The sequence below is a fragment of the Argiope bruennichi genome, chromosome 1, assembly GCF_947563725.1.
Source record: "Argiope bruennichi chromosome 1, qqArgBrue1.1, whole genome shotgun sequence".
NCBI classification, from domain to species: Eukaryota; Metazoa; Arthropoda; class Arachnida; order Araneae; family Araneidae; genus Argiope; species Argiope bruennichi.
The window spans coordinates 133,164,881-133,188,828 of NC_079151.1; the positions used below are offsets into that span (position 1 = coordinate 133,164,881).

General features: G+C 27.0%; 1 protein-coding gene across 2 annotated transcripts in view; it reads right to left on the bottom strand.

Moving 5' to 3' along the window:
• Nucleotides 1-449: 449 nt before the first annotated feature.
• LOC129991627 (band 4.1-like protein 4) overlaps nt 450-23,948 on the bottom strand; it is a 219,125-nt gene continuing 195,626 nt past the window's right edge. Inside the window, exons 15-28 of one of the 2 annotated variants that reach the window (XM_056098250.1) lie at nt 22,508-22,651; nt 20,876-20,974; nt 20,610-20,681; nt 12,162-12,251; nt 10,745-10,789; nt 10,226-10,291; nt 9,779-9,841; nt 9,549-9,617; nt 7,816-7,887; nt 4,831-5,043; nt 3,100-3,196; nt 2,346-2,419; nt 1,822-1,933; nt 450-904 (exon numbers count right to left, since the gene is read on the bottom strand). In XM_056098250.1, coding sequence (XP_055954225.1) covers nt 794-904; nt 1,822-1,933; nt 2,346-2,419; nt 3,100-3,196; nt 4,831-5,043; nt 7,816-7,887; nt 9,549-9,617; nt 9,779-9,841; nt 10,226-10,291; nt 10,745-10,789; nt 12,162-12,251; nt 20,610-20,681; nt 20,876-20,974; nt 22,508-22,651 — 1,327 coding nt within the window. In that variant the 3' untranslated portion in view covers nt 450-793. The remainder of the gene's footprint in view (nt 905-1,821; nt 1,934-2,345; nt 2,420-3,099; nt 3,197-4,830; nt 5,044-7,815; nt 7,888-9,548; nt 9,618-9,778; nt 9,842-10,225; nt 10,292-10,744; nt 10,790-12,161; nt 12,252-20,609; nt 20,682-20,875; nt 20,975-22,507; nt 22,652-23,948) is intronic. The other variant, XM_056098258.1, reaches the window with a different exon arrangement.

Sequence of the window (23,948 nt, forward strand, 5' to 3'; positions counted from 1 at the left end):
CTTCATGATACACAAAATTCTATTATATCTTATATCAACTGTGTTTTCATGAATGAATACATATCCATTAGATATTGATAATGGCAGTGACTTGCTACATTTTCTACAAGTTAAATTTGGCTGCGTAATTCAAAAGTTCTCTGACAAATAGAACACTTTATATTAGTAAAAGTCATGTAAATGTAATTTTTAAGGGCAATACTACCTACTAAAATTAAATTAAAGTGCCCCTAAAGCAAACATACACATTAATTTACATTTTATACATAAAATACAATCATAAATATATACTTCATGATCATACTGGCATTGTGAATCCATACAGAAGATATTCCTTTGCTAATAAACAAGATTGAATGGTTTTTTCCTTTCAATTGATGAAATTATGATTATATATATTTTATCAGACATTATACAGTTGTATTTTTTAAATGTTTAATAAAATTTATTTTTCATATAAGACGTTTTTTGTGATTAATTTTTATCATTTTTTTTCTAATATTTTAGATACCATCCTACTATTTGAAAATAATAAATCTGTACTTTCTGAGGAAAGCTGTGGAAATTGTTATTATTACATTTGTTTTAATTCTGTTATAATGATTTTCCTTGGAATACCTCTGTGGACTAAACTATGAACTAAAAGATAATTATTTTTTCTGATTAAAAGAAATCTGTTACTGTAAGCATATAAAGTAGTTTCCTGTAAAAAGTTGCAACTCTTATTTTTGTTGGAAACTTCAGTTCTAAAAAGTACGTTTTCTGGTCGTGTAAAATTTTGGCACCACTGGGATTATAATTCAGTACTCATTTCATGATTATTCGGTGCTGCATCCTTAGACTTTGGCACTTCACCATTTTCTCTTGGTGGACACTGAACCCAAGATTGGGAAGATGGCAGGTTCTGTAGTCGGAAGAAAAATATTCATATTTATTTTTAAATAAATTAAGAGTCAATATAAAGTGATTTCAGATAGTTTATTACAATGTATAATTAATAAACAATGCATAGTTAAAATGACAAAATAGTCAACATCGTAAAATAAAAATCACAATACAATTTTTCTATTATATATGACTAAGGTCATATTATATATGACCTTTTTGTCAGATGCAATAATTGCTTAATTTCAAGTGCTCTCTTTCCAATTACGTCAATTTGAACATTATATTGTTAAGTTGTGCCAATTTTTAAGTCTCAATTTTTGTTAGGTCCTTGAAAAGTTGCTCACTACCTTAAAATGTTAATTCTGATCCTTTCTTTGAGTTCTAATTATTTTCAATCAACACTTGCAATGTCTTTATAATTATTGTGGAGCTTTATAGGCACAAATGAAGTAAAGTCTGATCTATGGAAATCTTTTGATTTTGTGTATAATGTCTAAAGCTTACTAAACTGGAAGAGATGCAAATCCTGAATTCTTTGATGAGGTTCTATTATCTCATTTGCAAAGTAATTTCTTAGTTGCAGGATATCATTTTTTTTTTTAAATTACATCAAGATACTTTATTTTTTCATTTAAACAGCCACCTGCTTTAATAAATGCATTATTAAGATTTAAGACTGTATTTGCATTGTAAAATTACTTCAAACACTGCATCATTTATTTATAAATGAAAATATTTTCTTAAAAGCATTTGGCATTCATAACAATGTAATTTGATTTATGTAATCTAATAATGCATATCAATTAATTGATAAGTTACCTATAGAAATTTCTGTTTCATTCAAAAACTTTGTTCAGTATACTGGAGAAGAATTACTTAAATGCTCTGCATCTTTTTCATTTTATAAGGTTTAAAAAATAATGAATATCTTACCTTTGGATATTGCTTAGGAGTGTCATCATTTTCAAATGTCACTCTATGTGTCATTGTTGGCATTGTGATCAAAGATTTCTGTGCCGTTGGATAAAAGTGACCATTTACCAATCTGAAAAATAAATCAGTTCTAATCAGTAAACAAAGTGTTTATTTTTAATTTAAACAATGAGTATGGTTCTACTACAAGAACTTTGATCTTTGATGCTCTAGAATTTTTGATCTAGAAAAATCGGTTTACATTTTTCAAATTTTAATTTTTGTATATCTGTTTTCCGAGATAATAAAGATATATACTTTCAAATAGTTCTTAATTGTAAATATGGGGAATAATTTTATCACTTTTTTGAAATAATTAATTTATCCACAATTTGTGATTATCTTTTCTAAAATTTAAAATAAATTTAATTTTAGCATCTTTAATATAAGCATGTTTTAACTGAATAGCTTAATTCATGAATAATAAATCTTCAATGAAAGTATTTAATTTAATGATTTTACAGTTTTTTTAGAATTGTACTTACCTAATGTTCTTTGCCATGTAACCGCTGTGTGAGTTTTCTTCTTCAGAGGCTTCTTTGCCATTTGATTCAGACAACTATTAATGGGAGCAAAAAAAAAAAAAAAAGCAATGTTAGATAGATAATAGAATATAGCCAGGAATGATTTAAATATTATTAAATAGTCTAAAATATCATCTGAGTAAATTAGCAATTTCCTACAAAATAATGAGGAAAATCTACATAAGTCAACTCTGATTTCAGTAGTAGATAATTTAAATATGGAAGGAAATGTTTCATGATTGACAACATTCTTTAGAAAAGTTTATGTTGTTTTTAAATAAAAAATAATTTATGCTTGCTCAGATATGTGTTGATTTCTAACAAAATAGTTTTTCCTATATTCTATAATGAAATATTTAATATGTTGTTTATTACTAAAACAAATTAATCCAATAATGAATTTCATAATTGAACTGGAAAATCCATTTATATGAATAGTCTAATGAAATATAAATAATTTTTATCTGTTTTATTTTATGAAAATTAACAAAAATAAAATTCAATTTTTCATCAATGGGGTTCCAATCATTGCAAAACCTGAATGTTGATGTTATTTCATTTGTAACAAATTCATTTCTTAAGTTTTAGTGATTATTGTTATTGCCAACATTTGATACCTTTCTAGTGTCTGAGGCTGTGCTAATAGAACAGTACTGTATAAAATTGAGCTGTATCTCAACAGTATAATATAATATTTATAACTAAAACTATTTACCTGTGACTTGTTTATGCTGGGTATTGGTTTATTCATTCCCCAGTCCTGTGACTGACTGTGCTTCAATAATTGCTGATTTGAATTATTCTGTGCAAACCTGTAAATGAAAAAATTGTTAGAAACTTTTTTAAAAATTAATTGTAAGTTGTGAGGTTTCATTATGAATTCCATGCTTTTATTTATAGGAGCAAATAATTTTTAGAGGAATGCTTCAGAGGTCCTGAAATTACTATTTCTTTTTTTAACAATAGATTTTAGTATTTATATTTTAATTTGTAAAACATTTAAATACTTCTAGAAGAATATGTAAAAAAAATTAATTTTTTACACTATATAATTTTCTGCTTCAATGCAGTTATAAATTTTTTAACTCGGCATAGTGATATTATAATGATTTGTTTTCAGTTTATTGGGGTTTGGGTGACTATTAAAAACCTGTTATCAGATAACTCTTAAATTTAATTTTAAAATTAATTTAAATTTTATATCTTAAACATAATTCTGTTTTTTTTTATGCTTTATAATCTTAAGAATTCGTTTAAAATTAATTATTAACATAATATAATTATCTGTTTCATAATAGCTGTCCATTTTTCAGCTTGCCCAATGGTGATTACATTCGCATTTATTCGAATCTGAAGCGAATATTCGAGTCTTTTGTTAAAAAGATAATTTTAAATTTATTTTTGAAATTAATTAAAATTGTTTATGATATTTCTACCTTTAAGTGTTTTACTTATTTTCGAAAAAAAGAATTCATTTATAGTAATTTTTATTCCAAATGATGTGTGATATATTCAACCTATAAAACAATTTTACATATGCATACGATCAATATTTCCATACTCTGCCAATGATTAAACATCTCAGAAAAATGTTAATTCATTTTGACACCAAAATGCACAAATTATTTATGTTATAGCAAAAAAAAATTTCAAAATAGTAGCTTATCAATGTTATATCTACATATAACAAAGACAATGAAAAAAAAAAAAAGACATTTTGCACTTGTAATATTTAAATAAAAAGCACAGTGACCACCAAATTTGTATTCTTATCGCGATTTAAACTGCATTTTAACCCTTTAAAGGGCCATTTTTTTCTAGTCATATTATGATAAAATATTTTTAGGCTAGAAATTAGAATAAGAAAAATGATTCATTTAACTTATTAGATAAATTTAATTTGATTCATTAATTAATTTGGTTAATTAATAATTAAGTATCAAATCAAGACACATCATTTTGTGTAAAATAAAGAACTAAAGCATCTAAGTTTCTGTCTTTCTAAAAGATTTTGTCAGAACTTATATTCGAACACCCGGACAGACAGATTGCCTCAGAACAAATTTTGCTCAAAATTTGATAGAAATCTACAAATTTGATGTAAAGACCGTATACCAAATTACATCCCTCTAGCTCAAAGTGTTTTTGAGTTCTCTTTGTCATAGACAGACGCATGGACATCTTCCAAAAATGTGTTTTTCGAACCCATAGAGGTCTAAAACGTGGAGATTCGTCAAAATCGTGAGTTTGAATTTTTAGTCGATTCCAATATCTTCTTCATATTTAATATATAATTTTTTTTTATCTTTTATTTATTTATCTTATAATTTTTATCTTTTCGCAATACCATGCTTTTATGAAAATATTTTAAAAGATAGAAATGAAATTGAATAAAACATGAAACATTAAATTTATTGAGCGAAAATTTATTAGGTTAGTATCTCACCTGTCTTTGAAACTGGGTGTCTTGTGATTTCCATTGTGAGAACCAATTTTAGGAATTTGTACAGGTTCTAAGATGTTTTCATTTTTTTCTTCGATGTCAACCAGTCTCTGCTGGTTTGGGGAAAGGTAGCTGGTTGGATGGTCGGATGTGTAGGGCGGTGGTGGTCCAGGATCGTCCGCCAATTGAGATTTATGAAGGCTGTTGGTAGAGTTTCTAAATACAAACAAATACATTTTTGTGAATAAAATATTTTTTTTTTCAATATTAGATTATTTTTAAAGTTAAAATAAAACTTTGAACTTCTGAGAGAATAACAAGAAATTACTTTTGTATGTGCAAAATTAATTAAGATTTTCAAGGCTTTATTTTTATTTATTTATTGATTGATTAATACAAATTTTATATCATCTGCTTATATTAAATTTTTCAATGTAAGTAAGCAAAAATATATATATATTTTTTCAATATACCATCATCTGTCGTTTACATTTTCGTACTGAGTACATATAATTGCAGTGTATGGAACTGGTCGAAAGAAGGTTATGGGCGGAAAAAATTTTAATATCTCAGCTGTAAATGAATGGGAATCAATTCCATGGCATTAGATTCATGATTAATTAATTGCAGCATATATAATTTTTAATTTGATATTATGTGAGTAGGAAATATCAAAATAATAAATGCATTCTATTCCATTCTTTATTCCAATCTGTATTCGTTATATTATACTTATAAATACTGTGTATTATTTTATTACTGTTTTTTAGAAAATATGCGAAACTTAAAATCTGGTAAATGATTTTTAAAAGAATGCATTTGAAAATTTGAAATAAAGTTGTATTGTAAGTTTATATATTTCGGTTTTCAATTTTTTTAAAACTTTTAATTTTTTACACATTCTAAAAAGGACGATTTCATTTCAAATTCCAATAATTCATTTGCAAATGTTATCGCCTTTTTATGAGCTGAAATTTTAAATGTATTAATAAAAAGTGTTGAAAGTTGTTTTCTCAAATCTGAAACTGTTCATTTTAATAGATGTCTTATATAAAACAAACATTTGGTAATAGATCTACCAAATATCTGTGAATTCTTATAACAAAATAAAAAAAAGGTTGATAATACTCAGCAAAGCTAACAATATTTGTCGTAAGATTTTCAGTTCAATCCGAATGTTAGAAAGACAACAACAAAAGCAAATCACTTCTGAAAGGCTATAACAAATGATGTTCTAAATCGGAACAATCAGGTATATCAAAATCTTTCCAAGATACTAAACCGGAACCGCTATAATTCCTCTTCACTCACTCCCCAATCATCAATTACTTCTCATGCAGTATAAGAGGTGGTTTATGCATGGTGGACCCAAGGTACACTTTCAGCAATAATGCTCAGATACTTTTCTAGCTGGACGCATCTTTAACAATGAATTGGACAGTACATCAACTATAGAGAATAGAAGCATCAGCACTTCTTGTACCTAAACTCGCAGGATATCTTTTTTGATTATACATGAAGCAAGTGATATAAGAAACACCTGTGAATTTTCAGCGAATCGTTTTTGCTGTTGACAAGATCAATATCTGGTAAAATTTCTCCCAAACAACTCAAAAAAAAAATTCTTCACTTAGAGAAATTTTCTTCAATTATTTTTATAGTGGGAAGAAATTAGCATTGTGCAAAACATTAGTTATTTTAATTTTCTTGCTTTATCTAATAAAGGATCGACCTAAATGAGTAGATATAAGTGGTTTGCGGCTTTTAGTTCTGTGGAAAAAATGCTCATCTGCTGTGTACTACAAATTACTATTATTATTGCAAGAGCTCTCAGGCAGCCTGCAATAATATAAAAAAAAATGTCCATGTATCAGTTTGATTTATATTTTAATTTTAGATGTTCAGTGACGTGCATTCAACCGAAGCAAGTGATGCTTCATTAAGAAATTTGTTTTCACTATCGAAAACTTAGTTACATGAATGAATGAATTTTTTTTCTCATAAACTTCTACATGAAACACGATAACATTTTCTTTGCTGCAGCAATAAAAAAATACCTTTATTTTGTGGATGTGGCAGAATAGGTCTCGTGCTGAATCGCTATTTTTTTCTCGATATTTCTGGCTTTCTAGCCAATCAGGGATGCATTGTAAACGATATGTTTTTAATGTAAGTAAGTGATAGTTCTTTTTTCTCATGAACTTGGAATCTTGCTAAGCCGTTTACTGAGCTCGCATTCTATGTAATTTATTTTTTTATTCACTCTAATCAGTCTATTTACGTGATTTACGGTTGATTACAAATCCAACTATGTTATGGTGTTATATATTTGTATTTTTAGCGTTTGCATGGATAAAGTTTTGACTACTTCAGTAATTTTAAAACCACCACATCTCCAGAACAAATGCTTCACATAAAACACAAATGTTTTGACATTTAAATGTTACAGTTTCAGAATATTTTTAATATTTTTCCATTTCATAGCTCTCAAAAATATTTTTTATTAAATATTTTTGTGAGCAATGGAAAATGGAAAAATTTCTTCTTCTTCATCTTTTTTTTTTTTTTTTTTCCTTTACCGAACTTCTGTAATATTAATCCTTCCGCTGGGAAATCTATTTTATGCACACATGCATGTAAAACATGTGGCATTCAATTCAATTATTTGCGAAATGTTGCCTGAAGTGCAAAAAATCTATTAAATAACTGAATAAATATATAGATTATCTTAATGAAAATTAGAAAACAAGACTATGATAAGTAATTTAATAATATGTTTTTATTGAGTAAATTATTTAGTCTTAATAAGATGTTTATATGTTTATTTGTTTCCTGCTTTAAAATTTACATCTTAAAACTCGCATTTAAAGGATCTTCTATGTATTTGTGAAATGAGTTATAATCGGTGAAAGTGTTAATTCTCTAATTCTATTGTTGTTCTACTGTTTACTACTACTACTATAAGTAACTGTTTATAGGTAAACACACCTTGATGCGAGGTTTTTTGAAAGTTGTCCTTGACTGGAAGAGTATCTTATCTTGAAGAGGCGACTGTCAGCCCTATGATAGGAAAGAAAATCTACACTGTTTTCTCTTTTCCGTATATCACTACTACTACACTACAACTACAGTTATATTATACAGGGTGTCCATTCTAATTGTCCTCCGGTGTTTAGTTTCCAAACTGTCAGAGACAGGCATATACTTTCAACACAGAAAAATTTTATGGCGATTTTTTTTTAATTATGAAGCCTACATTGTCACAAAGTCGCTTTAGTAATATTAGCTAAATATGCTTACGCATTAACATTTTAAGCTACAAAAAAAGTTCCAGCCTTTTGAACCGAAATTGATTGAGATATACGCCATGTGTTGATAAGTCGATATTCTGAGGAGATCACTAAAATTACAACAATGATATTTAAAGATTAATAACTGGGTTAGTTTTAGTCGTAGAACAAGGAAATTTCCTCTCTTTGAAAATGTTGCGTCAGGAATATTTTACTAAATATGACTAATAAAACTGGGGCATTGCATCAGAATCGTAATTTGCATCGTAATTTCTTCAACAGTATATTTATTTATTCAAAAAACCTAAATTTCTTTCCACAAGGAAGTATATACCTATCTCTAAAGTTTTGAAATTTAGCTATCGGGATTAGACTGGACATCCTATGTTAGTACTGCATTTAAGCACTTATACACCAAAATATATAGCACAGTGATAATTTGAATAATGCAAACTCAAATTTATGTGGCTCTAGATTTTCTTTTCGAATTTGGAATATTTCCTTGTACAAAACTAGTGCTTAAATTCTGAAATAAAAACTAATATCCAACATAAAAAAAAAGATTTTTTTTTTTTTTTTTTTTTTTTTTAAGTTGCTTAAGTTACAACGCTAAAAATTTATCAGGATCTTGTATAATGAATAAAAGTAAGTTTAAGAAGGACATTTGAAAGATGATTGTATTGTTGTCAGTAAAGCAATTGAACTCCAGTAATCAAGAGTTGACGTCGATCCTGGTTCACCAGCAAAACAAATGACTCTAGCAAGCTTTATTTATATTTGGATAATCGCACAGACAAATGTTCTATTAATGAATTTTGTTAAAAATTTGACAAAAATCTAAAAATTTGGTGTAAGGACCACATTCTAAATATCATACGTGTAATTCAAAGCGTTCATAAACAGGTGACCATAATTTTTAAAATGAGTTTTTCAAACTCAAGGAGGTCTGAAATATGCAAATTTGCAAAAATCTCAAATGTTCGAATTTTTTGACGACTATAATATTTTCTTTTCCTATACTAGAAAATGCATTCATTTGAATACAAATATAGCTTAAAATGTGGAAGAAAAATGTGGTCAACTGTGATGATTTCATCAACAATTTTTAACCAAAATATAATTCTTGCGCCAGTAACCGTGGAAAATCAAGCTAGCAGCTGTCATTTCATTACGGAAACAAACTGGACTCGTCAACATCAAGTTTTTCTTCGTAATATATATATATTTCAGAATCTGCATAAACGTTACGATAATACTTACAAATAGACAAGTATAATTAATATCATTTAGTAGAGATAAGTCTATAAACAATAAAGCCATTCTCTTTCTCTTTTTATTTCAGTATTACATGTTTTGGTGCATGTTGTAATTTTTTCTTATTAATATCTTAAACATCTATTGAAAATTCAGAGGGTTAGGGTGTACACTTACTGAATTTTAGTATATTTTATATCACGCTTCTCTTCTTCTGTCAAGGTACTTGGATCAATCAAGTTATAACTGGAACAAAAAGAAAACAATATAATTACTACTTCATTTCTAGAAAATCTCTACGCTTACATTTATTTTATAAAAACTCAGTTATGTCGAAGCCAATCGTGGTGACATATTACTTTGATTTGTTTTGTCGCCAAATTTATTTTCGCCAAAATCCTACTTACTCAATATATTTTCTAACTTCATGTGGTAGAACCGCTTTACTGTCAGGAGACCTTGACCTATGTCTATGAAAAAGAGAAGAAGGAAAAAAAATTATTTTCGCAAATAGCAACAGAAAGTATGATTATGGCAATTCCTCTTTTCTTTCGTATTTGTTTTAACTTATTAACTTGTTTTTCTCTCTCAAAATTTTAGTAACTTTTTAAGGAAACAATTTCTTATGTTCTTGAATTTAAAGATTCTAATTTAATTTTTTAAAAAAAATCAATGTTATTATGATTGTTACTCTATTATAGTTACAGATTAAACTATATATTGTCAATTTTGTCTGTTGGAGTGGTTTGAAATTTTTTTTAAAATTACAAACAATTTTGTCAGTATCTGGATATTTAATCCCTATTAATTATCACTACCATTATTAAAGAATTTATAAGTATTTTAGTACTTACCTTCTGTGCCGTCGCCTATGGCTATAATTTGATTCTGATTCTGTTTCTAATCCTGAGTTCATGTACCTGAAAATAAAGAAAACAAAATGTAGGAGAAAATAATAGTTTTTCTATGCAATTAATTTTGAAAAAATGCTAATGATTAAAATAATTATAAGAATAAATATATTAAGTGAACTCGATATTGGAAGAGTCACAGTGGGCTGGCGGTAAGATGACTGCTTTGGAAACAGAGTTTCAAGTTAGAAACACAATTTTCTTTATTTCATGCATATTTCTTTGTAATATATATTTTGTTGCGATAAAATGTGATTTGCATGTTGTCGTCACATTTATTGAAAACAATAAAGCATCGCACTCGTCTATCAAATAATAAAAAAATTGATCGAGATGCATTTATTAGAAAGTAGTGATTCCTAATTAAAACACACAAAAATCTTTCAATTATAAAGTCAAAAAATTTTATTTAAAAGTTTGGAATAAAGAGCCTCCAAAATGAAATTTAAACAACATACTTACCCACTTTTTCTTTTGGACAAATCACGGACAACAGCATTTTGCATTCTGAGGAAAGAAAAGAAATCTTCGTTATACCTATTTTAGTTCATACAAATACATTTCAAATCACTTGATAATTTACCAGCAGAATCGAAACTTATTGCCCTATTAGTATATAAAGATATAAGTTTATAAGCAAAGAATTTATTGAATAAAATATAATGAATAAGAATACAGAATTAAGAATTTATTTAATACATAAAAATAAAAAAATTAAGAATTTATCGAATATATTAAATTTACTGAACAAAATATAATGAATAGGAACATAGAATTAAGAATTTATTGAATATATAAGAATTTATTGAACAAAATATAATGAAAAAGAATATAGAATTAAGAATTTATTGAACAAAATATAATGAAAAAGAATATAGAATTAAGAATTTATTGAACAAAATATAATGAAAAAGAATATAGAATTAAGAATTTATTGAACAAAATATAATGAATAAGAATATAGAATTAAGAATTTATTGAACAAAATATAATGAATAAGAATATAGAATTAAGAATTTATTGAACAAAATATAATGAATAAGAATATAGAATTAAGAATTTATTGAAGAAAATATAATGAATAAGAATATAGAATTAAGAATTTATTGAACAAAATATAATGAATAAGAATATAAAATTAAGAATTTATTGAACAAAATATAATGAATAAGAAAATAGAATTAAGATTTTATTGAACAAAATAAAATGAATATAAAAATCTTGCAAAAAAAAACTGTAACTTCCCAAGGCACCACAGTGCATATTTTTGGAATCACTGCCATAAAATGTTGCTTGCTATATGATTGAGGCTTATGTGAAAAAGCTTTTCTCAAGATGAAGGAACATCGATAGATTTTCCTTTAGCGATTCTAATTTGACCGAGAAAAATATTTTTTAGCCATATTTTCCAACCTAACTTACTATTTTTGGACAGGTTTCGATAATAAAAATATTTCTACTTTTCAGTACATTAATAAAATCATGCTTTAAAAGAAAGCTTTCATTTTTTATTACTCTTCGTCAATGTGTCTTAAAGTTTTCCATTTTAAATGAATTCTATAAATTTCCCAATTACAGTAAAAATTTTGAATTGGAAAGAAAAAACTTGGTGCAATTATCTAAAATAATTAAAATATTCACAAATAAATTTAAAAAATTATATTTTTTGCAGGAAAAATTAATAACTCGGCTTGTTCCTAAATGCAATTATCGTCGGTAAATAACTAAAACATTCACAAATAAATAAAAAAATAAAAAGAATTATTATTTTTGCTAAAAAATTTAATAACCTGGCTTTTGTTTCTCAGTGTAATTATCTTCGCTAAATAATTAAAATATTCATAAATAAATATTTTTCCTAAAAAAAAAAATTAAAAACCTGGCTTGTTCCTGCTGCCTTTCTTGTTGCTGTCTTTGAACTTCTTTCCACTGTCCTTCAGAATCCACTAGTTCATATGTGCTTCCGTGCCTAAAAAATATAATTAAGGAAATGTAATACCTGGACATTTGGTCTTTAAAAATTGGTTCCACTTTTAAATCTTTAAAATTTGAAATAAAAACAGAATATTTTTAATGCAGTTTCACTTTGTGATTACTTTGTCTACAAATTATAATATAAAATATGATTTTTTATGAATGTATTCAAAGCAGTAGAATAATAAAAATAGTACAAAGAAATTACAAATTTTCATTGGTGTTGTACGCGTAATAAAAACGAAATATATGACATAGAATGAAACTATGAACGCTAGATTAATATTTCAATACATCTTCAGAAATAACTCGTTAAAGTGAAAAAAAAAAAAAAAAAAAGATTTACTTTGCAATTTAGAGTTAGATAACATTTTATTTATTTTATCTCGATAGAAATTCAGTCTATCCGGAAAAAAATTGACTCATACTGAAATTTTTTTATGCAATACATTTAATTTTTATGTAATCTTTTTTAAATTTGAATATAAGCTAATATTCTCAAATTTATCGGTATAGTTGTAGATGTAAAACAGTTTGTAAATTATTAGTGTTTTCCGATCCTGTAATGTATGCACTATTTCTAAAAAATTATTTCAAAATTTTGAGAAAAGAACAGCTATATCGTCTTTCAGAAAACTTAATTTTTTAAAGGATTAAAAAGAAATAGACATTTCAATAAAATATTTAACTAAACGTTACACAAATTCCATTAATACTTATTCGCTCGATGAAGATGTTTATGCCCTTTTCAATATTTCACAGCTTCAAAGCTATTCTTTTTATAATTCTAATAAAAAAATTACCTTTTAATTCATTTTAGCTCAAAGTAAAAGACGAAAAAAAAAAAAAAAATCCCAGTCAAATAAATTTTCCAGAAAAAATACTGTCAAACCAAAGTTTTATTGAAAATTTTCCCCGAAAAAAGTTTTAAATCTATTATAGAATTTACCGATGCTTTTGATCCTTAGAGGAATGGTTAGATAATGAGATTATCTAACCATAATGAGTGTCATCACTAAGAACAATTTTTCCGACGATTATCAATCCCCCCTGCCCCCTCAATACCTCTGAATTAAATTTTTTTAACTCTGAATTCTAATAAAATAAGCTTTTTTATAATGTTCCATTATAAAGAATTTGAACCGAAGATTCCATTTATAATCATTCGCTTTTAAAAAACTACCATTCGACGTCATTCCTTTTTAAATAATCGTTTGTTTTCTAATATCAGTATCATCAAGCTTATTGCAATATTTATTGTCATTTCAAGCTATCTTTTAAGTTCAATTTTCTTTATATAGTGGGTACCAAAAGATTTCATACTACGATGTAAATTTCAAAAAATATCTGAAATTTGTAGGTTAGTAATTTTTATAATAAATATCGTTGATACCTGAAAGAATGAGTTATGTAAAGCTATTTATTCTAGATATAAAGAATGAATTTACAAACAGAGTCTTAAGTTAATCAGAGCAATAAAATGTACATTTAGATTACAGCAAAATAGAGCAAAAATAAACCCGGTTTCCATCCCTTCCGAGGAAACTTTTTTAAAAAAACTTTTTAGTCAGAAATCAAGCTTAAGTCGCTTAAATGAAACAACGGTCGTCTTGAAAATTGAATCAGAACATTAAATTAAATAATTTATGAATGGAAGAAATAGATTTATAATATAGGTGGAAGCCGATTCTTCAAAAGCTGGAAAACCAAGATGGAGTTGGAAGCACGAGGAACACAGTCATTGTAAAAACCAGTATGGAGTGCTCTCCTTTCGATTTTCTCATACAGTTATGTAATTTCAGTTCTCATTCTATTCTGCTCTCAACCTCTTCAAAGTATTGAGAGGCATTATATGGGAAGGGACAAACTCTCGAAGGTCAGAACAAAGCCCGCTATCGAGAAAGTCTTTTCTCTCTCTGACTTTCGCTTGTAGTGCCATGCTTTGTGCTACATAATATGACGAAAAAAAGTACTTATACGTTTTGGGCGCCGCCTTCTCAATCGATTATGTTATGAATTTGACAATTTCTACAATTTTAGTAAGAAAACAGTATACTAAATTTAAATGAGTTAAATCTCATTGTGTTCACAAATTATAGAACATTTGAGTTCCGCTTTCGAGAAAACATACAGGCCGATAGATAATCAACTGTCTGAGGTATTTGATCAACTCACCTACTATTCTGATGATAAAACTATGCACCAGATTTCATCGATCAAGTGTTTAATATTTTGGAATTATCTTATTTATAGGAGCATTCGAATAAATAGAACTCTTTTTAAGAGATTTCACTCGAAATTTGGTAAAAATCTATAAACTTTGTATAGGACTGAGTACTAAATTTCATTCTTCTAGCACAAAGCATTTTTCTTTTATTTATCTTGCCTACAGACAAAATGAGTGACAGAAATACAGACAAAAATTCAATGTGAGTGGGGGTAGGACTTAAGGAAGTCTAAAACATGCAGATTTGTCTAAATCACGGGTTAAAAGTTTTTAACGATTACAATACTTTCTTTTTTGTATAACTACGTATTAAAAAAAATGCGTAAAAGAAAATACTAAAGTCTAAACTGATTTCAATTACCATGAAATTAAGGGAAAATATTAATAGAATTATTAATTTCATATATACTATAAATAATATTAAGACTTTTTTAGCCTCATTTTTTGATAAATATGCGTTCATTCACAAATAACAAACGTATATTATTTTCCCCGCAACTCTATTAGTATAGATGCAAGCTGTAAAATCCTATATTTTGTAGAATAAGTTCTTTTTATCTCTCTCCTTCCCCGCATAAAAAAATATTTGGGTGTGAAATGCATTTATACTGTTTTCCCATTATAAAGATTTTTTTTTTTCAATCAAAGCAAAGAAATGAAAAAAGATGATTTCATGCACAAAGAGGCAAGAATGAGTTGAAAATATAATTTAAAATACGTAATATAAAAGATAACATTTGCATAAGGTGAAAGAATATAAAGATGAACACAGACATATTTCTGAAACATGTTTATTTGCTAACTGTTCACGTCTCCGCCATATATTTTGCTTTTAAAAAGTCATTCCTGAAGTTCTTAGACAGTACTAATTTAATTTAGAATAATTAATTCCCGAAATGCTTTGAAAGAAATAGAAAACTAAAATAAATTCTCTACTCTTGCAAATATTTATTCACTTGGATTCATCTGCAAACAGACTCTTTTCTGAAGCCGAGTATTTAACAGATACCATGGTTTAGTATTAATTTAAATACCCTTAAGATAAAGTTCAATTTCAACTTCAAAGAAGAAAAAAAAGACCTGTAACTGTCAAGTAACTTTTCCAGTTAAAATATTTTAATTGTAATTTTTTTTTGAAAAAAAAAGTTTTTAATCCATTAAAAGTTTTTCCCATGCTTCTGGGACCCTGAGGGAAAGTTAGATATTGAGCTATGTCATCGATTTCGTGAATGTCGCCCTGCAGGACAATTTTTCCGGCCAAAACCAATTCCATTTTTTCTCCTCGAAATAAGCAGTTATCTTGCTCAGAGATACTAGATTTAATTAAAATTCGCGGCAGTCAGTTCTGATAGGAAGGGGCCCGCTCTTGATTCCAACCGTCTAAATATAGATGACTTGAGATACGCGGATTTTGTTTTTACTTTAGAGAAAGATTATATAAATGACTCCGTTGTCAGTAAAATGGATTAGTTAAACTTATCGATTGATAAAGAACAGTTATTAATTACAATAATAGTTAAATTATCAGTATTATAAAAAAAGGTAAATTTTAATTTGAATAATGATCTTTTTTTGAAGTTTAAGCAAAAGGTCATTTAAGAACATGTCATTTTCAAGCCTGGTCATACGACAAGAATAATAATAGTTAATGTCGATCTTCACACTTTCTCCCCACAGCAAGGAAGAACATTTAACCTACGTTTTTTTTTTTTTTTTTTTAATTAATATGAGCCAGATACAAATACTGGGTCTCGAAACTACGATCCCTCGACTATAATGCTGAAATTCTACCACAAGACAACATCAATTCTCAGAAAAGAAAAAAAAAAACTGAATGACAATGACGAATTAAAAGTAATTGTACCAAGCTTGCGGCAGTGTCTCCAAGCCGAAAGATACTCCCAGAAAGATTTTTTTAATAATTTTTTTTAATATCACATAAATTTAGTCTTTCTGGAAATTATAAATTCATTTTAAGCTAACGAGATGTAAAAGCTTAGTTCGGATAAAGTGATATTTAATCGATTCTAAATGGAAAAGCGCTAAGTCTCCCTGAACTTCCTGGTCTAAGAAAAAAAAAATCGTTCGTTAAAATAATAATAATAATAAATTGAAATCTGTTATCTCAAATTTCAGGTTATCATGTGAGAACATTATTTTTTAAGTCACGTGGTATCAATGCGATAGAAAAACATTATGTTCTCAGATGACTCATATTTCGCAATCACCAACATTTAGAAAAGCGATGGCTTTTGACCATTTCAAAATCAGTAGAGTTCGAAAATTTTTTTCTCCAGCCCAGAATTTTTTTCGGTTATAAACTAGTTTAAATCGGTTTTAAACAATCACTGACCATCACATTACGCATGCTCGATATTTAAAAAACGACGGTCCCCCCCCCCTCATCTCAAAATTGTTCGAGCTACGAAACTTCGAAGCCAGAAATGTATTTATTCATTTGTAAAAATCCGGTTTATACTGGGTTGGAATCATCACGTGACTAATGTATTGCACAATCGTCAACTTTTAGAAAAGTGATAATTTTTTTTTCACCCCCATCTCAAAATCGTTCGGGCTCCAAAACTTTTTTGTCAGTTAGAAAAATTGAAAAAAATTATATTATTATATAACATTTGATAATTCGCCTCGCTGTTTCGCGTTCATTTCCATTTTCTTCTGTGTGCTTCTTCGGGCCATAACTTCTTACGACTCTGCCTTTTATTGGCCAGAGGGGAGAATCGGGTACTTGGCGGACATTCGTACCAAATTGTAACTTTTTGTTGGCCATAAGTCACCAAATGTGACCACATTCTTTATCCCAATCTAATAACTCTAAAAGTGAAAAACTAATGCCTCATAAGCGATAAATAGCCAGTTTTCTCCTCGTGCATTTTGGGGCTTTTGAAGCCCCAAACCAAAATAGCATCATGTTCTAACATAATAAAACTGTCACTTTAATAACTAAACTGATTAACTCTTAAATATTTTATTGTTCAAAAATTATAATAAATCAGAGTAATCAATAGAAATATTCATTTTCCACAGAATTTCAATCAATCAGTTAACTATTGCGAATGTTCGTAAAATGGAAAGCAGATATAATCATTCAATCATTCCGATTTCAATCTGTTTTCCCCACTTATTTTTGTTGAATCATTATTAAGGATCATTGAAGAAAACTGATTTCCAATGATCCTCCCCTCCTCCCTTAATAAGGCCTTTTAACGCCTTTAACTTACATCCTTGAACAGGAGGAATTCCGTTAAAAAAAAAAAAAAAAAATTCTTAATGTTTCTAAATTATGCCATTGTAGGAGAATTTATTACTTATTTAAAATACAAAAACATTTCAGAAGTATGCTATTTGAAGTTAAGTGGCACTCGAACTGCAAGAAGAAATAATCTTAACAAATGTTCAGGATTTAAAAAATAATTCAGTTGCTGCGCTTTATATATAACACTTATTTGAAAACGCATTCTTCATTGATTTAATAATAGAAACTTGTCTAACATATGGATTCATTTTGAAAATATTTTTATAAATAGTAAGATTAATTTTATTGAAGGTATTTTTTAAGTTTTGCATAATATTTGATAAAAATATTTATTTCAACAATATCCCAATTTTATAAACTTATTAATTAAACTCTAGAACGAAAACAAAATCGTACAATTTTCATAAAAATACGAAATATTTCCATATGCTGGTTTAGAATAATTTTTGCGGCTTTATTAAAAAGAATAATTTTCTTCATTTAATTTAAAAGTAATAGTTTTGAAATTTAAAAAAAAAAATATTTTCCATGTTGAATTATTTATTATTTTACAATTTATTCAGTAAAAATAAGGAAATGGGTCTATGAAGTTTGATTTTTTATAAAAGTGCATTTGAAATATTGCATGTGAAAGTATAATTCAATCAATAGTTTAAATATAATTTTCAAATAAGAATTAAAAATCAATAATTTACTTAAATTTATATAAAATCAACAACTGAGTATATTTTGATGACAGTATAAAATTAAATTTCTTATTATTTAAAAAATATGCTTTATAATTAAATTTCTATATTTCTTAATTCTTTACATTTTCATTTTTAAAGATACAATTAGAAATTTTCTATCCAGTCTTGAAAAATGTCAGGCACATTACAAAATTTTAAATACAAAAAGAAGAGTTAAATACATTATATAGTAATAAGAGGAACAAGAAAAATTAAATAACATATAACTCAATAATTAACGAAAAAATAGCAATTAATTAATTCTATTTATCAATAAATTAATAAATAGCATCTATCAGAAAAATGTGCATGAATATATTTTTAAGATAATACAGAACAATGAATTTTTAAAGAGCTTTCTTTCAGTTTTTTCCGTACTAGTACATAAAAATATGGCTAAAAACACCATTTTAAAATTTGCTAAATAGTAATTCAAATTAGAATTTTTGAATTTATCATCAGTTTATGTTTTATTTTCTAATTTATTTTCCAGTTTTTTTTCACAAAATATTTTAAATAAAAATCGGGTCAAGATAGCATCAAGAAGTCTAATTCTAGATTATTTATGAGATTTTCTTTTATTCTTTTGTAAAACTCATTCTTCCGAGGAGATGGAATGTGAGTTTTTTTTTTATATATAAGATAAATGATATTTTTTGAATATTTCATCTTTTAGAATTTTCTCACAATCCAAAAATAAGTCAATAAATAAATAAAATAATGAATCTTTTGGAGCTGTGAAAAGGGCATGAGTGCCAAATTTTCCATTTGAATCATGTTTTCTGTAAGATTCAGTTTTTCCTCCATAATTCAAAATCTTGGCAAGTAAGAAGCAGTATGTAATCAATCTATAATGTGGATATCTTTTAAACAAGTGCCTTAAATGAATTTTCTTCACAACAAATAGATAAATAAATCCCAAAACGAATCTGCATTTTAATTTGTGAAGTATCTATATCTAAAATACCTATTCTGTGATACATTTTTAAAGAATTAATTAATTTATATAATTGTATTCTATATGTAACTACTGTTATATATAAAATAACAATTCTCTTAAAATTCTAGATATCGGTTTATGAAGGCTGTAAGGCTTCATTATATGCAAGCAATATTTTATGCTAATTCTTTTTTCTTCCATAAGAAAAATACTTATTTGTTGCGGTTACATAACTCTACTACCTTCTGTTTTGATACAACAGATGGCGTTACCTTATTAACATCAAGGTATATTTCCCATGATCCTTCTGGTGGTCAATATTAGATTGTACTTTAAGTGAGTGTCGTGTTTTTTTTTTTTTTTTTTTTTTTTTTTGTCTTGTGAAATGTGGAACTTAGAAAATTAATTAAATAACTGTTCCTGAAATTCGTCTATTATTTTCATGTACCTCATAATAAAATTATAGAGTTCTCCTTCCTCCAAATTGCAAAGAAAATTAAAATAAATAAAGCTGTTAATTTAATTTCCCACAATAAATAACCTCTTCTTAATCTTCTTCTTTAAATAATAGAAATAATATGTAGACAGACATCAATAAATTCATATTTTGGTCCAATTTCCTGATTGATTTAAAGTGTATATCATTCTGCTTTTTCTTTGGATGAAATGTTTTCAGAAACCCAATTTCGAAGCTCTTCAAATAAATACTTTATAGACATTTCAGTTGATAGAAGTGAAATCCAGAGATCTTTCCATCTAATCAGTTCAGTTTGGTTTTTAATGCAAAAGAAATCGTCATCAAAGTCAGATTGAAATTCGACCAACACGGGGAAAATAATGCGTTGATGATGAACGAAATCAAGGAAATCACTAAGCCAAAACAAAGAAGTAAAATGCAAAAATTCAGAAATTAAATGCTAATATAATTTGCTGAATGAAACGAATGAATGAATTTCATTCAAATGCGTTAATAGGATAACCATATTATACTTCTTTCTACAGAAGCATATATGTTAACGTTAAAATATGAATGTTGTCCTATAGAATATGAACGGTCATTTCATGAAATAATTTGATATTCTATGGAAAAAAACTGATTAATCCTGATCAGTTAATTGATGAAATAACTGAATTATAGACTTTAATGACAACATGCATATAGGATAACAAATTATTATATTTACTTTTTCCTCCTACTGTGTCTCTTGTGTCTGTGTTGAGGTTCGGAATCGCTTCCATCGCCACCAGACTGGGACCTATTTTTTTAAAAAAAAATAATAGAAACATTTAATTCGTTATAATATCATTTCACCAAAATAAATCTCAATTCCCAATATGCTCAATAGTTACGAAATATCAGCTTATTAAGATAAATATTTAAAATAAAAATTTTGAACAATTCAAATTTTTATTGAATTTGAAAAGATTTTACAGAATCCGAATGTCTCACCCATGCCTTCTGTGACGAGAAGATCTGGACGATTTGGAACACTTAGAGGACTTAGAAACTTCACTCTCATTGTCGGACTGTCTCCTACTGTGATGGTGCCTATGAAAAAAGTTTAAAATTTTTACAGCCCTATTTAATGCAAATAAATTTGAATGATCTCTAACTAATAATAATAAACCAATTATTAATTATTTATCATTTAATAAAATCTAACAAATTGTAGGGGGCTGTTATTAATTGGCAAACTACTATTAGTTTACTTGACATGAAAGAGAACACTGGGATATTGATAAAGAAAATCGTATCAAAAAATAATTCGCATTATAATCTATTAAATCAAAATAATATTATTAAATAAATATTATTAATCTGTCATCTCATTATCTATTAAAGCAATCTCATAATTGGTTTTGTTCGAAAATAGTCCTTCTTAAAGATTAATAATAGTGCATGCAATGAGTAATTTTTTTATTCACAGAAAATCAAACACTGACTAAAAATTATCTGTTCATCTATTATCAGAAACTTTTTTATCGTGATTATAAATTGAGCATTAATTTAGAAAGCTCGTTTAACTGACCTAATAACATTCTTCATTCAGAACGTACAGAATTTCTATTAAATTTTTTTAATAAGCTCTGTAAGGTTAACGGAAGATACTTTTGCACGGATAACTAAAGAAATTATTTTCTGACAAAACTTTTTCTATTTAAATAATAAACAAAAACTTTTTACTGTTTCGGCTTATCTCTTTTCTAATATTAATTTCATGAAGTGCAATCCGCAAACCTTAATAGCTTTAAAGAGAGAGAGAGAAAAAAAAAGCAAATGGTAATGGCTTATTTCAATTCCTCGTTTCGTCTTTTATTGTCACTTATCATTGTACATTTTGATTGTAGAATCTGGTTAAAATCAGCCATTGAAAATTATTGCAAAGTTAAATTCAATAAGAATCTGTCAGTAATAGTTTAAACTAAATTTATAATATATGAATGCTGTGAAGCACCATTTATATGTATCTCGAGGAACAGACATAAAGCAACGTATAAACGAATATATATATATATATATATATATATATATATATATATATATATATATATATATATATATATATATATATATATATATAATATAAACTTTAATAAAAATAATTGATTATTGCAAATTAATCCTTTCACATACAATGACGTGACATGCGCATCTAATTACTGAATTTTTATCTTTACATCTGCAAATAAGCGAAAGAATTAAGCACTTAAAATTGCAAAAATCTCTTAAACTCTTCTTAGAAACTCTTTCTTATTTCAAATGTTCCTTATATTATTATAGGAATTAAAATAACAATAAATGTAACAATAACAATGCTCCTCTCTGCCAAGAAACAATAAAGGAACTCAGGCTGAAAATTCTTCGAATGTTGAAAAATGGAGAAAGAAAAGACATACAACTCTGCGTCCCTTGCATCGAATAAATAAAATATTTAATCATTATTGTTATTCCAAATGAACTAAAATTAAATATAGTGAAACGACATACAAGTATAAACGAAGCTCTTTAATGTATTCATAAATATGTTTTTAGCGCATGAATAAATTTATATATACTTTTTATAAATAGATTTATACATACTTTCTTTTCCTATAATCGTAACTGTTTGTACTTTCAATGGATCCTGTCCTGCCGTGGAGGGGATATCTTCGAGACGGCAAAGCTCCAGCGCTGCGAATCGATCGAGGAGATGGATTTGCACAGCTGGAATACATGCCCCTGGAGCTGAGGAAATCAAAAATCATTATTTTGCATATGTAAAAAAAAATTTCAATAATTATATTTGTATAAAATTCTAATTTTATTTTTAAAAAAGTTTACAAATACTCGTCAATTAACAATAAAGTTTATTATTTCGGAAGAAATCATTGATAAATAAGACTGTAATACAAAATTTCTGCCTTGTTAGTTTTATGGATAGAGATATTTGCAGATTTTCAATGGATGCTGAATAGGTTCCATTAAATAGTAGTTCGGATCAGCGATATTAGCATTTGGCGATTTGGCATTGAATTTGGAAACAAAAATGAATGTTCTGGAAAATGCAAAAATTGTGAGCCTAAATTTCCCATCTCTATTCGAAAGAGAGATCCGAAGATTCTTCCGGTAAATTCCATGTGATACCCCGCATTATCAGAAGATTATATACGGCGAGATATTCATATCATGAATCAATCTCTCTGTGGAGTTGTGTTTGAAGAGCGATCTCTTCAGCTGAGATTGTTCAGCGCTATTGTTGTTATTTAATTAGAGTATACAAGTGCTGTTCTTTATGCATATCTTGGCTATGTTTTAGTTACTCCAACTTTTCTAGAATATTCGTGGGGAAAATATAGTTCTCTATATCTAACATATTGAACGTCTTTCCTCGCAGCAACTAATGAACGATCTTCGTAGTAATATGCACGTGAAAAATATGAAAAAAAGTTTCAACATGAAAAGCTTTATTTCAATTTTTCACTGATCAATTAAATGAGAATTTAACTTGAAAATTAAAAAACTGTAAAAAAAAAAATCACAAAATTTAAACCTAATTACGTAAGCGAAAGACCACATTACTTCATCGAGATCTAATGACAATCTTTACTGAAATAGTTGACACGTCTGTTATTAATTCCTACATTTTGTTCAAAGAATTTTTGAAAGGAAATTTTTTTAAAAGATTTTGGTTGGAGGAATATTGTGTTTTCTTTTCTCCAGCTAAAAGACAGATACACGTGGAAGACCATTATTAACAAAGCACTAGACCAAAATATTGAACAGAATAAATCAGAAGGGCCATATTGCTGGAGAGAAGGAGAAACAATAAAAATAATAGGATACTTTTTATAAAAGGGAAGTTTACACTATACAGCTGATATTTTACACTATATAATACTCAGCACAATATATACATTTTTATATCTATAAAATAAATATATATTTATTAAAAAATATCTATTAAAATATATAACTGTGAATATCTATTAAAAATCTTTTTATCTTCAAGTTCGTAAGTATAGTTTTTAATTAAAAAATATTA